The following is a 15,987-nucleotide window of genomic DNA, read 5'->3' as shown; positions in this document are numbered from 1 at the left end:
TTTTTATCCAACAAATAACATTTTATTGATATTTTTAGAAAAAAAACTAAAAAAAAATGGAAAATGAAAATGTCCATAAAGAGCTCAAAATAAATCAAAATATTTTGAAAATGATATGGTGTATAGAAAATCCTAAGATAAACATTCAGTCAAAATTTCATATATCTACGGTCATTTTTTTTAAAGTTACACCAAAAACCAAAATTGATTTTCTCGAAAACAGATTTTGCGTAAAAATTCCCGTTTTTCCTTAATTTTTCTTTTGTTTTTCACGGCGCTTTTGAAAACTATTGGATTCACTTTCCTATCAGAAAAGGTACTGTTGAAGAAAATCCAAGCACTTTTACTGTCCTAAAACGTGATGACAGACACAAAAATAAAAAAAAAAATTAAAAAAAAATAAAAAAACACACATCATTGTAAAATCAATACATTCATCGTTCCACTCAGAATCTAAAAAATGTCAAACTTAGAAGATACTTTAAAAATGGTTGATTTAAACATTATAATCATTATTATGTTAAATTTAGTTATTAAGGTCATAAACGATAAGACTCAAAAATAATATGAAGTTGTAGAATATTTTTGTTTACAAGGAAAGTATACCACTTACATTATAGTTTTATTATCCAGTTGGATAAATTTGTCGCGTAATAATTTTATTGTCTTGTCACTATTCAGTATTCAGTATGGTTGCGCTCTAAATACATACCTACAAATCAATATTACTATTTAAATTTTTTTAGATCTTATTATTACGTCTTCTGTAATATACGAAAGTACAAAACGCTTCAATAATGCAATATCATCAAGTTGCCCCCAAGTAATCGGGCCTATATCGTCCAGCGAAACGAGTAAAAACGAACGTGAAGCGTGCGCGTGTATGTACCTATATTATTGTGTTTCGTCGACGAGTTTGTTGACTCGTTGGCTGGCGGGTGAGCAGGAGAGGATCATAACAATAACACAACGGACGCGCGCACACTGGCAGGCACGCGACGACGATGGTTCTTTGTGACGGCCGCGCGTGCGTGCGCACACCGTGTTGCTGTGTTGGCGACGGCGTCGTCGTCGTCGTCATCTTTCTCACTTTTCCAACCGTTCATTCAGCGTCTGCCCGTCGTTCCCTGCTGTCTGCTGTCGTATTATCTGTTCCCGTTCGCGCATCCGTTCGAGTTTCGGTGTCCACTTTCGGTGCCCAACGCTGTTGGTCGCGTAAAACCAACGCGAACTATCGATCGTCATATAATTTCGTCACTGTCTCTCGTTTTCTCCGCTCCTGCTGTTTCGCACAGAGTGACCGGCTGAAAAACCGTCAACCGCGCGCGAACCGTCCATCACGTACTTGCGCGGTTTCTTGTCCAGCGTACAGTCAACGAAAAGTTATTTCTCTCTTGTCATCATGTCCACCACCCCGAAGTCCCTGCCAGAGGAATCGCTTGGCGGTAAATATATTCCCGTTATTTATTTGTTTATTTGTTTATGATATTACCTACTGCAGTAACGATTGCAAATAGGTACCTATTATTCATATAACTATAAAACATGTAACAATCTTAAGCGTCAATTAAAGAACGAAAAAATCAAAATCGGATAAATTACAAGTACCTAGGTTACTGTAACGCAAAATTCTGTTAATGGGATTTAAATATGAGTACCTATGGGCTATGGGACTATGTACAATTTAATTGCAATTGCTGAATGTAGTATGAAATATCCAAGCCATTTTGTCCCGTAGGTACTGCCCGGTCTCTAGACAGTGTAAATGGATCTATTTAATAACTTAATACCTATTATGTAAATCAGTTTCTAACTTTGAGTGGTCGAGATTACTCGGTATCAGGGTACTCCTTATTTGTTTGATTGTACCTCTGAATTTTCTTATTTCTGTTGACTAAGCCAGTTTTTCGAGGTTCCATACTCTAAAACAATGCATCAAAGTGAAATAAAGAATATAATATACATCAGTTTGTACGGTACAGGCAACTGCCATATGTCCGAGTTGGGTATAATGGCAAATTGATGATGGTGGGATGTGGGCTAGAGAGCCATTGCTATGTAATAATATGTCCCTTATTAATTATTATGGTTGTACACAATAGTCCTCAGAGTTAGATTCGCATCACTGAGATAACAGCTGTTTCAAGTTTGGATGGCTAACGTTATGGAGACCTGTTATATTATGACATAATATTTATAGTAATATACCTCTTGTGTAATAACCAATATATATACATATACATACTGTAAAATATCAATGATGTCTAATAATTTGGTTAAATAATAATATGAATTTGAGTAAAATATACAGAAGGCATTTGTGGTAATAAAATGACAGCCTTATCACCATATAAATTATTGTGAAATGTCCATAGATATTTAATTAGTATTATATTTTAGGAACTGTTTTGTTTTAACTGTTCTTTACACAATTACACCAAATAGGCGGTCAACATAACATAACATATCACTTAAAATTATATGTCGATATTGTTATGTAGTTATACCCATATAATTTTATTTGTGATAACCGTTTAAAATGTTTTGATCAGTTATTTAAAATTCTACATTTTATTGCTTACACTATTGCTTTACATTATAGTATTATATTCTAAAGTAGGTACATGATTTATTTAAATTTTTATTTTCCAAAAATATGTTTATAATATTGTTGTGGGTAATATAGGTAATAATTTGGTAATAATTAATAAATAAATTGTGAATTATTCTATTATTCTAATTGGTTTAAATAGTTAGAGGGTAGCAATTCATTACTGTTGTGTTTTTAGGTGCATTTCTCATATTTCCAAACCATTGGTTTAATCAAAAGTTTTATCAACTTTTCTATTTAATCAATAATCTTTTCTTTTGTCTATGTTTTTAGTATAATATCATCAGCTAATCAGTTTATTCTCCTCAGAATTTTTATTATTACCATACAGAAATTATATTATTCTCTTAAGTTTGAAATAAATCATTTTTATTTATTTAAAATTGCATTGAAAAAGTAAGTTGGTAGGTACCGCACTGCTGCTTAATAAATATTCCTATTAAATATTTAATATTATATTCTAAAGAATTTGCCATTCTGCACTTGTTAGATAAGAAATAGGTACGTTCAATTATAAAATGGCTGTTCAATCAAAATATTATATCTCATTATCATTTTTCTACAATGTGTTTATATTTTATATTTATTGTTAGAAAGATTTATTATGGATAATTCTCTGAAGTATAGTTCTTTTATAAATTACTTCAATATAAATTTAAAATTTAAATGTGTTAGACTCAACTATGGGTAATTAAGTAATATTTCAAAGAAAAAATGTTAAATTTATTAGTATTTATTAAAAAGAGATGATATGAGAGGTGATTATGTAGAGAAATTAAAATATCATCTACAATAACTATGCAATATTTATAGTTATTATCTTAACTTCATAAGTTATGACTTTATAAGTAAGCTGTATGAGGAAAAAAAAATATACTAAGTTACGCAGGGGGAGGGCTAACAGGCTGAAGTCCCTCCCATTGCCCATATTATTACTTTTTTAAAAATAAGCATGGTGTAAATTTATATACATCTTACTAGAATGAATTCATATTTGTGTACCAATTTTCCTAAAATAATTAGTAGTCTTTGGGTAAAAGTATGAATTACTTGTATGAAAGACCTTATATTAAATTTCCAAGCCTTAGCTATACAAATTTAATATTTTATACATTTTGAACTAAAAATTAACTATGGTTTTGTCAAAATTTGAACTTTAAATGCGTATAAAAAATAATCTTCCCAATAGATATCGTAAAGGGCATTGTTAATATTTTTAAATAGCTGTAATAAAAACGTATGATGAACTTTGTACCTATTAAATTTTTAAGCTTTTTGACCATACAAATAATTATTTATTGAAATTTCCAGAAAAAAACTAATTTTAATCAAATACAATCCAAGTGAAGACCGTTAATCAGGGTTACCAAACATTTTTAACAAATTTCATTTATTTTCATTTTTCCTGATTACTTTAAAAAATACTGAGAATTTTCAATTTTGTTCTCCCAAAAGTACTTACTAGATCAAATTTGTTTCCAATTACCTCCATTGAAGTTTATGATCAGAAAATTTTTTCTACTAAAAAAGTTGAGAAGTTGAAGTTGTACATACATTTTCAAATACCTCACCCAAACGTCTGCAATTATTGGACTAGGCAAAATAAAAATAAAATTATAATTAATTTTCAAGCCCCCCTCCCCCCCAATTGAATAATGCTGCGTACACCTTTTGAATTTATACTCTTTCATAAAACAAATAATACCTAATAAAAATTCGATATCACCCTATAATAATATTATGAAGTACCTACTATTGTTTAGTAGAAACATCATTTATCAATGGTAAAGCTCGTGGTAAAGTTTTCCTTCATTGAACATCTAATAGTTATCATATATTAAATAAGGAGGTTTATTTAATTAACAATACTATGAAGACGTAGGGCTATGGCATAATATGTTTTTGTGTAAGTAAATAGATATTACATTTAATTGTTATAATATTGTATAATGTACTTAATAGGATATGATTAAAGATATCTTTAAATTTGTTATTATTATCACCAATCGTAGAAGTAAATAACTTGATGAGCATTTTAATAAAATTCTCCCTCCACATACACAATAATCAATTGCTACAAATAAAATATTTAAGTTGAAAAAATTAAAAAAAAAAAAATTTTGAAGTTTATTATACTAGAGACTAGAGTGTAGATCAAATTTTAAACAAAACCTGATTGTTTTACAATGAAATGTTTGAATACATATTTAAATAGACAATTGTAAATATTTATGACATTTTAATGAAATTGAAATAGCTTGATTAATCAAGAATTTTAAATATGTTTGTTTTGGTATTGTTTTTATTGTTTAATGTTCTTTTTACATCTTAATACATTTTCAATTATTGATTTTTGTTATTTTTTTATTATTTACTTTTATAGTTTCCTAGTTGGGAAAATTAAAATGTTCAAAAAGAAACCCATAATATTAAATACACAATAATATTTATATGGAAGTTCATGTGACCTAATGGAGTAATAGAATGATATCAAAACAAAAATAATAACATTCGTTATCGAGCCCCTCCTTTAATCGTTTCGTAAATTGTATAGTCCACAGCTGTGTCAAATATTAATAGTATTATTTATTATCTATTAGTTATTTACCTACTAGAATGTCATACAAATATAAGACTTTTCATTTCTACTGATATTAGTTACAAGTTTTAATATTTATATAGTAATAACTAATGATAATAATATTATTATGGTCGTTTGATAAATCATCAATGTTCGGTGTTTTTATATCGTAGGTAAAACGGCGTTTAGTATTCTACCATTCGTGTCCGTAACCAACAAAACTCGAAGTGTCGAGTGACGAACTAACGAGTAATAACGTTGTACGTTTGTCTGGGTAGTGGACCCAGACTAAATTTGAATGATAATCGACCCTACACAAACCTTCTTAAACGACTACCCTCTCTCTTATTTTCACCTACACAGTGATGAGGGGCGGTATTTTGCATTGCACGTGAATTGTTCAAGTATCACGCCATGATGTGAAAAAATAGCACTGTGTTTACCCGGAACTGTTAACAAATCAAAATATTATATTCGATCGTCCCTACATCGAAATTAATATGATTTACACGCACTAACACGTTATTTCGTAATAACCGTTTCTCTCTCGGGTGCGCACAAAAAGTATACATTTTTAATAATATTATTATTTCAGCACTATACACGTGCGCATGCTGGCATCACCGCATATATATTACATATATATACATATACTATTTTATATACTTGTGGCGTATGTATTGCACGCGTTTGACGCCAAGGTCGATTTTTAGATGCGTCAAGACCGGTCAAGACTTAACTCAACGTTGCCGCTTCGACTGCGAGCTGCGCGCGTTCCAAAAAGAACAAAAGTTCGATCGGTCAGGTGGTCAACAACTCAACTTTTAATAATAAATATATCTGCTCGCGCGTGTTATACACGTGTGTACGGGAACGTCAAAATTTTGCATTTCTAAATCGACTGAGATTACATTTTAGCATTATTATCGCTTTACTATAGTCGAATTATGGTGACTCTGTATATTATCTCACCACGTTGATGCTTACATAATATTATTATATAAACCTTTTATTTCGTTAACGATACTGTTTTCGCTGCGACCACCTGTCAACTAAAGTTGAGGTAAAGTAGGAGTTACTACGCTGCAAACGTCGAGACTGTAAAAACGTAGATACTTTGTTATGGTTTTATAATAATAATATTGTTATAAATTATAAAAATATGTTTTTGTGCTACTCGTATTATTGTGTGACGCACATGGAATACTACCTATGTATGTGACGAGTTGACGAAACTAAATAACATTGATTTAAAGTCGAAACGATGAATGTACTATATAAGTACGGCTCAAGTTCTAGCCAAGATTTTTAATTTCGTTTTTCAAAACTTATTTCGTTTCGAATGTATAATAATAATATATTAATATAATATAGAGTAGTAGCGCGTACACTGCATCTCGACTACTACGTTTCATTTATCGTTGCCAACCTCGCATTAGACACCTTTTAAATTAAAACTTTGACTAACCGCATCTAATATAATAATAATATTATTTTAATGCGTCAACCCGTACGACCTTTTGTGTGATACACCGATACACGAGTACAAAATATATTCTTTGTGCTTATCGGGATTTTTTTAGATATATTTTAGTGCGTTTAATGTTTTAATATTGGGCACTCTGTTCAATTGCGCGCACTTATTTATTTTTTTACGAATACCACCTACTACGTGTAATTAATATAGTATCGTTTGAGTTTACGATTTACAAACCACATTATATTGCATTTGCACTGTTTTAAACCCGTCTTTGTTTCAATCGCATATTCGCATGTGATGATATTAAATTATATTATAGAATATAGTGATTAAACACGTGTCACCTACTTACGATTAAGCTACGAGTTGACGACTAGTAAAATAATATTTGAGGAGTGTGCGTAACCGTAACGCGTATATAGAGTAAATTCAAACATTTGCACCGTTTCTTGTATACCTAGTTGTTTTGGTATCCGATGAGCGTGATAAGCGGTCTGTGAATTTAATGAATTTTCATATTTATGAACTCTATTCTGAATTCAAAATAAGTGATATTCAAGACATACTTAACCATTCTAAATATACAATATTATTTTGCTTAGGTATTTTTGTTTATTTTTATATTTGCATATTAATGCATTGTTTTTTTTTTGGTGTTTCTATTGCATACTTTTAAGAAAGGTATACCTCTATGCTATTTCATTATAAAAAGTTTAATTTACATACATTCATTCAAAACAAATTTTTTCTTCATAAAACTGACCAACCTATTTTTTTCATACAATTTTAATATTTGACGCTTATATTACTATTTAATGAAGCAAGTACCTTTCAATAGTCTTTAAAAATAGTCACTTCTTTATTTTATTAGGTTAATTTTGCTCGATTCCATTTAAATAGCCCTATTGACGAGTATAGCAATAGCGCCCTCATGAATTAAGATAATATTTTTATCTTAACAATTATTCATTTTAGGGCTTAGATAATGCATGTATGTATTATCGAAGTGTTAGCGCCTTTACTGGCGACCGGGTGCAACAGTGCCATACTGCATAGGTATAATAATTTTGAAATTAAATTATTATTATAAACTATAATGTTATGTTTATGACGGTGGGCATAACGCGCGACGATAATAATACTATTATTGATATATAAATATTAGCATTTATAAGTTATAACAAATAAACATGCAACATTTCCATCAGTTAGTGAGAAAGTAAATACCTACGTTTGTTTACTACTGCAATGGACACTAAACAAATCGGCGTAAATCGAACCGAATCGAAAACACCTATATAGTTGTTACTTATTTTCATACAAACTTCCCGTCGATGTATACTTTATTTAATTTGGTAAGACGTACATGAATCCATGATAATATAATATTACACAATTTACCTACTCCCAGTTAAGAATATCTACGCAGCTTATTATGCATAACTCTGTTATTTGTTCTCTTTTTAATCTTGGATAAAAATCACTTCAAACATTATTATTTGTTGTACAATGACGTATGGGTATTGTAACTGCGATTACACAAATACATCTTTTTATATTGTGTTCGTTATAATATTATGGTCTAATAAAAACAATATTTTTAAATTATCAAAATAATATGTATAGTGGATATGTTATGAGTTATGACTTATGAATAATTGTGATAGTATAAAGAATAACGATTATTTAATTATATGACTGTTGGCAAGTTGTTATGGTTTGGTATAAATTATACCATAAAAAAACTTTGATGTATGTAATGTGTAATTAGATCTTTAATTAAATCGCAACAAAAGACATGTGATTTTTAATAGTTTATTTTTATTTTTTTTTATAATACGTCATACATTAAACATAATAATATGTGATCTAGTAGGTATTAAATTAAAGCTTTTTACTCAATAAGACCAGACGACCTACATATTGACATATATTTTTATAATTTATAACTTAAACTTAACTTAAAATTTTAATAAAAATACACGGAAGTTAATAATGTTAATTGTAGAAAGAAAAATTGTTTTTGTATCAATGACTAGTATCAACTAGTATTTATTTTAATAATATTATAAATTAAGTTAAGAACATTTTATTTGTTTCGTAGAATTTTAAGAAAACGAGTCTTATCATTGTGAACTCGTATTTATCAGGTTATCAACACTTGAATTAATACCTCTGTACACATACACATTATGATTTTGTATGAACGTTGTAGGAAGCTTCACAATAATGACTTATGACACTATATACTAAAACTAAGACATTAATATTTTTTTTTACCATATATAGGTATTAATATATATATATTATTAAATATATTTTAAAAAAAGCTCATTAAGTACATTCATATTTTAATAATTAAATAAGTTTAAATTTTGTAATATGATGGAAAAAGTTAGATGAATTGTAATTTATCAAAATTTATTAAAATTATCATAATAATCTTTTTATACTTCTTTCAGTTTCTATAGGACCTATTTTTAAACAGTTTGCATTGTAAATATTATTTTGATAAAAGCTTGTTAAATAATAATATTATACTTACTGTAAGCAAATGTAAGCTTATAACAATATTGAATTGGACAGTATGGCATCATCTTCTATTATAAAATTATAGGTATTACTACAAATTATGGGTAGGCTAAAAACTAATTTATTAATTTATGAGTGTAATAAGTAATAACTAATAATCGTTGTCTTTTAAAAATTAATATTATTTCAAAATAAATAAAAAGTGCCAATAATAGGTACATCGTATATTATTATATCTATATTATGTACTTATAACTTCTCTTAAAATGATTTTATTACCCATTTGTTATTCTAATTATTTATGCTTCAGAAGTATTCGTAAAAAAACATTAACCTACCTATTGACTTTTATATTGCTTCAACCTAGTTTCCTGTTTATATAGTTCGGTATTTTCATTGATTATAATCAATGGTATTTTCTTTAAAACGCACCAGGAATGCTTTCTGATTTTTGAAGTGTACTCTATAATGTATAAAATGCATCATAATTATTGCTATCATTATTTATAGAGATGATAATCATTAATCAAGAAGGTATGTTCAATTTTTTGATTATCATATTACCGTAAATATATTTGTATAATTGACCTAGATTTGTGGAGAGTATCACGATTTGCGAATATAGATTTAATTAAAATTGTTATTTTTTGTAGATGACATCGACTTATTTGGATGTTTCACAAATATTTTGTATGTATAGATAATTTTTTTGTATTTCAATTGCATTCATGTTATTCGTAATCAAGTATAAGTAGTATATAATAGTGTTGGAGCCTCCACACAAGTTTTTACTTCGGTGAAGCCCGCTATTTTTTTTTATATGAAAAAAAAATAGGAATAAAATATAGTGTGAATGTGTGACCTAAGGACAGTTTAAATATTGTATAATATATATGATTTCCTAATTTAAGCTCTCTTAATACGTTAATGTTAAAAACTTATCAAAGTCCTGCACCAACGCTTTAGTAGTTAAAAGTAGAGGTCTCGATTACACGTGTAGTGAACTACACGGGTATCTGTGTTTTTACGCAAGACGGGGTTAAAGCCTGTGTAATAAAAATACTCGTGTATACCCGTGTATTTAAATACCCGTGAGCTAAAATACTCATATATTTACAACTCAAATACAATTGTATTTAAGTACTTTGCAGTTCTGACTTAACGATATATCCACTTTCTGAACTCAATATAACAGAGAATATCGTATTATATTGTGTTTTTCAAGCAAAACTTTTAGATATTCATAACATACTTAAATAATAGGTAGGTAGGTAATCAAGGGCTATACAATTTTTATTATTAATAAATAACCAATTATTTGAATATACAAAACGTAACATAAAGTATTTTTGAATTCTGAATTAATATGCAATATACACGGGTATTATTATACACGGGTATTATTATACACGGATATACACGGGTATTGAAAACACGGGCTTTAATATAATTTTTGCCCGCGTGCCCGGGCTCCGTGTACCCGTGTATTCTATTACCCGTTCACAACCACGACCCTTAGTTAAAAGTTAAATAGGTACTTTATTGATTTTTATACTTCTTTAACTTAATATTCATAAATATATAGCCATACAAATAACTGAAATATAAATTATACATAATTATCTGTTATATAATCGCTTGTTTTTATATGCTTTCAGTAATGTGTTTACAATGATATTTTTGTCTTTTTCTAAGACATTTATTTAAATTGTCTTTTATAGATATGATAAATCAGAAGTTATAACATGTTCAGTACTATATAATCGATGTCTTTAAAATATTAAGTAAACGATTTATCGTCGCTACAGCTGGATGTCACAGTTTTTGTTCCCGAAAATAAATCCGTATTATAATTTATAACCTATCGTGTACATATTATATCGTATATCGCACACTGTAAACCAGTTTCACCCACGAAATTCTTACGACTTAAAAAATATCTTAAACTAGTTGAACAATAACGCATGCTTAACACTATAGATACCTACAACAATATATTATAGTATGATTTATTTACATTTTACATGATATATAGTGTCTATATGTGTACACGGTAAAGTTGACCAAACGAGTACTTCGAGTCTAAAATATTGGTTTAATACTTTAATATATTATGCTTAGGTCATTTAAATCGAAAAAAGGCGCAGTGGTTATCGTCTAAAAATATCATGTAGGTATAAATGTATTCATATTATTATATTATATTATGTAGTATTCTTGAATTGTTCTGTTAAACGTTTGGCCAATTCTAAGTGTTCCGGACAAATATAATATATAGTTAGGGATTTAATCGCAAGCGACTTCAGAAGTATACTACTGTCCTTCGTATTCGATCGACTTAACAAAAATTAAATATCCAATACAGTCTGTTCGTCGGAAAACGGTGCACACCCTTGGCGGTGGTTTCACCGGGACTGATATTTTGTATCTTGGGCGGGAGGGGGGCTGGGACACACTATACCATAGTGACATTGCATCAAACCATATTTATGTCGTTGTCAACCTGGTATACACACACATGACGATAATATTATATAATAAATAAATTCAAAATAGATAGGTGCCATAATGTTCGTCTTGTGAGATTGGTCACGTAGACACCGCCGAGGCCACAATAAACGCTCTTCAAGTGAAAGCACCCTCCGCGCGCATATAATACAACGCAGAACATAATAATAATAATAATATAATACCATCGTCGCCGTTCTATTGAAGCGTTTTTATTTTGAAAATGCGAAGTAAATGTGGCGAAACGCAATCTACTCGACACACTTATCCCCCGCGTCCTCTTCCGAATATAATATAATATATCGTGTGCAGCTGCTGTTAGTGAATTCATTATGAATTTCGATTTACCAAAACGTGTATCGTCTTTTCGTTATTATTTCCTAATATTTGCGTATTATTATAATATTTAATGCGCGTACGACGCTTGTGTTCAAAATATTCATGGCAGATTCGTTCGAGCGGTTACGCTATTATTATTCTAGTGAATACGAGCGCATAAATAATTACCTATGTGTATTATAATTATTATACATATTATACTGTTGTCTTGTACCTACGTTTCGGTGTTCATGATTTATATTTTGTAGTTGTGTGTGTAATGTGCACATAATATTATATCTAATTTATATTGCAATCGGGCAGAATTTTTAAAAACAATACCTACCACTTCAGCGACGGATATTGTTGTTTTTATTTCCTACTCTGATTGAAAAACCACACAACAGTAAATAAAAAAACGGATATCGAAGTCGAATAACAAATATCTTGACAATATTATAATACAGAATCGACAAAATGTTTAATTAAATTGACAAATTATTCATATATTGCGGTGTGTGTCATTGATATCGTCGGTTAAAAGTGTACGGTTACAATATTCAATTAAGTATATTTATTGTTTTGGAGATTTTAATATAGAGTAGATATAGTTAATACTTAAAAGTATTATTTGTGTGTAAACAAAAATGACTGTGTTAATTAATATTGAATGCAATTGTAAGAGTTTAAAAAAATGTAAAAAAGCGTGCTTGTTATAAATTGAACATAATACTGCATTACAAGAGTGAGGTATAAAATTAATAATTATTATATTATCGCTGCTATAGCGTTTGTTAAAATGTATCGTTCGACTTATTTTGAGTATACTTATCAATATAATATACGGTGCAAAAGCAATAACTAATAAAGTAATAAGTCATTGATACGATAATTGCATAAATATGTTTTGATTAATATGCGTTTCAGTCTAATATTTACATTGTGAGTAATTCTTTAACTATTAATGTACGTATATAATATACATTATATAGTAAAATATTGTATGTTTGTTTTTCAAAATTATCGTTCGTATCTCTTGCTGTGCTTTACTTGTTATTATGTCAAAGACCTTGTTGTTGTGTTGTTATGTTGTTGTTGTCGTTGTTGTCGAACCATTGTGGTTTTTTTCTCCCTAAAACCTTGAATTTTCAACGATTATTACTGGCTAATGCACATTGCATTGTGTTTTCATTTGTTCGCGCTTTACAAGTACCTATGAGTGGTTATAAAATATACATCTACGACGCGCGATGGGATCTCTCTCTCTCACACTCTCTGTTTGCTATCAACTTTCGATTGGGGAAAAAAAAATTCACCCGCTTATTGATGTTGAGCGTATCTACCGTAGAGGCGTGTTTGTCAAAATTCTAGTAACTGACGATAACGTAGTATACCTATAAATTAAGGGGATTCGATACCGTGATTTTCTGTTTTTGTCGAACACATGCGTGACATAGTATTTTAGACGTGTTTTTTTGCCAAACATACCAATAAATTGATCTAATGAAGCGATATTAATTCTGAAAACAGATTTGAATTTGTCGTCAAGTTTACTTGAAATTGACTTTCCCATATTTTTGATATTATCCCCCAAATTCCTAAAAAAGAGTATTTAATAATTATTGTACTTCAATTTTCAGAGAAGTTAAAATCAAAAAATCAAAAATGTGGTAAAATCGATTTCAAGTAAACTTAACGAAAAATTCAAATCTGTTTTTAGAATTCTTATCGCTTCATTAGATCAATTGGTATGTTTGACAAAGAACCGTTTAAAATCCTATGTCACGCGTATGTTAGACAAAAACAGAAAATCACGGAATCAAATCCCCTTAATGAATGTGATGATGCAAATTTCTGCATGAGAAAGCACACCCTGCTGCAGATAGAAATTAGACGGAAAACCTATGTGATGGCTATTTCATTCGCGTCACAGAATAGCGTTTATTTCGGTTCATTTGAACTCGTGTGATTGTTTTTTAATAACGATGCGTTTGGCACGTGTGCGTCTAAAACGTTTCGGACTACCGGTGCCAAGTATACAGGGCGTTTCGACTGAGCGCATCCGCCACTCGTTTTCTTCTTCTCTGTCGGTGTTTTTGTCCGGTTTATATATAATATTATGACGATTATTGTACGAAAAAAGGTTCCTTTACATTTTTGGTAAGACAAAAGGCAAACATCTTCTTATTACTTCGTCTATTATAATCGTTTTATATTCTGACGTAGTTATTTTTAATGTAATAACTAAAACATTCGCTTGAGACAATATAGCGTTCTTATGTATAATTCTAAATTAATATTAAAGTAATATTATGAAATATTGTTTACAAAAGCGACGTAAAAAATAATAATATTATAATACTGTCGATAAAACAATATCTGAAAACATTAAAATTTATTGTATTACCTTATATTATATCATAACCAAGGTTGATATTATATAGGAAGTACAGTATTTTAATATTATTCAATCTTTTATTTTTATAACTTTTTTTTAATTACCCGTAAAGATGCAACCTTTGCAGTTTTTCATTTTAGCAAAGCATGCAGCTGACAAGCAGAATAAACAGTGCAGGAGTGTAACAAAAACGCACCACATCCATCGTGATTATATATAGTGATAATGATAATATGCGAGTGTTGTTCCACAGTAGGTAGGCATCGCGCCCGTCGCGCCCTGTATGTCGCCCTCGTAGTTTTTTTATGTATAACATATATACATACGGCCTAATAAACTTTACTATAGCTAAATTTTTAATATTGAACGACTATATACCTATGTAGGACGTAGGTGTTATTTTATAGCAGTGCAGAAGTGTGCACGCAACGAAATCGAATCGGCAACGTGGCGCGTAATCTGCAGTAGCGTCGGTTACAAACGAACGAACGAACAAAAAAAAAAATAATAATTTTCGCGTGTGTTTGAATAATTATATTCTGCACGTTTACGGTAGCTGTTGTCGCAGATAATAATATATTATACTTTTGCCTTGCCGACGAACCAAGTCCACATGTGGTGGTGGTAGTGTTCTGTAGCAGATCATAAGAATCTACCTATGCAATAGTCACTAGGTATACCTAATTAATAATATAAGCTTTTAGATTTTGCTGCATCTGACGCGCACGCAAACATAACTCGAATTAATTTTCCATCGTCCGTAACGCCGCTCTTTCCTGTTTATAATATTATAATATATAACGTTATACCAAGCCAATTCGAATAGTTCTATAGTTAGTAGGCCAGCTTTCAAAATTCAAATTAATTCCATTGCGTGGGGCTGTGCAGCCCAACATAAATTTGTTTTTTTCTTCGTACCTTCTTAGTTCTTATAATTATAATATACATTTTAATATGCTTTACTATATTATTTTAATATATAACATGAATTATTTATATAAAATAATAATATAACTTATACATTTGAAGAGAACACATATATAAATACATTTATGTAAATATTATCTTGAACCTACTCTATTTTGTACAAAATATAAAAACAATTTCTATTATCATTGATTAGGAAAATTTAGTATTCATAGTCAATAATGCTATTACCTATTTATAAAATTATTAATAAAATAAAGTTTTACACTACACGCCTGGCAATGGATAAGTTGACTTGTTGTGAATAGTTAAGACAACATAAAATTCTTAGTTAGAAAATAATAGATTTAACTGTATATGATGTGCAAGTCAAATTAACAACAACATAAAGTAACCACATAGGTAGTCTAGTAATATAAATATAATAGTTAAAAATTAGTTTATAATTATGTTGTTAAAAATCAACAACAACATTTTAATTTTGCAATTTGAACTAAATGTATAGCTGTACAAATGTAATTATAATTCACAGTTATTAATAATACTTGAATAATTACTTGTGCAGTAAATAATTAACTATACTTTTTTCCGTGATATGAATAATTCGACTTCAGCTACCATGTATTATAATA

The 15,987-nt window shown here is 29.3% G+C and overlaps 1 protein-coding gene across 1 annotated transcript in view; it reads left to right on the top strand.

Annotated features, from left to right (window-relative positions):
• Positions 1–1,083: 1,083 nt before the first annotated feature.
• Positions 1,084–15,987, top strand: part of LOC100160611 (BCL2/adenovirus E1B 19 kDa protein-interacting protein 3) — a 23,932-nt gene continuing 9,028 nt past the window's right edge. Inside the window, exon 1 of the mRNA XM_001951458.5 lies at positions 1,084–1,445. Within this exon, the coding sequence (XP_001951493.1) occupies positions 1,403–1,445 (43 nt within the window). The 5' untranslated portion in view covers positions 1,084–1,402. The remainder of the gene's footprint in view (positions 1,446–15,987) is intronic.

This window comes from Acyrthosiphon pisum, chromosome A2 (assembly GCF_005508785.2).
Source record: "Acyrthosiphon pisum isolate AL4f chromosome A2, pea_aphid_22Mar2018_4r6ur, whole genome shotgun sequence".
Classification (NCBI taxonomy): domain Eukaryota; kingdom Metazoa; phylum Arthropoda; class Insecta; order Hemiptera; family Aphididae; genus Acyrthosiphon; species Acyrthosiphon pisum.
This window is presented reverse-complemented; position numbering and strand designations above follow the sequence as displayed.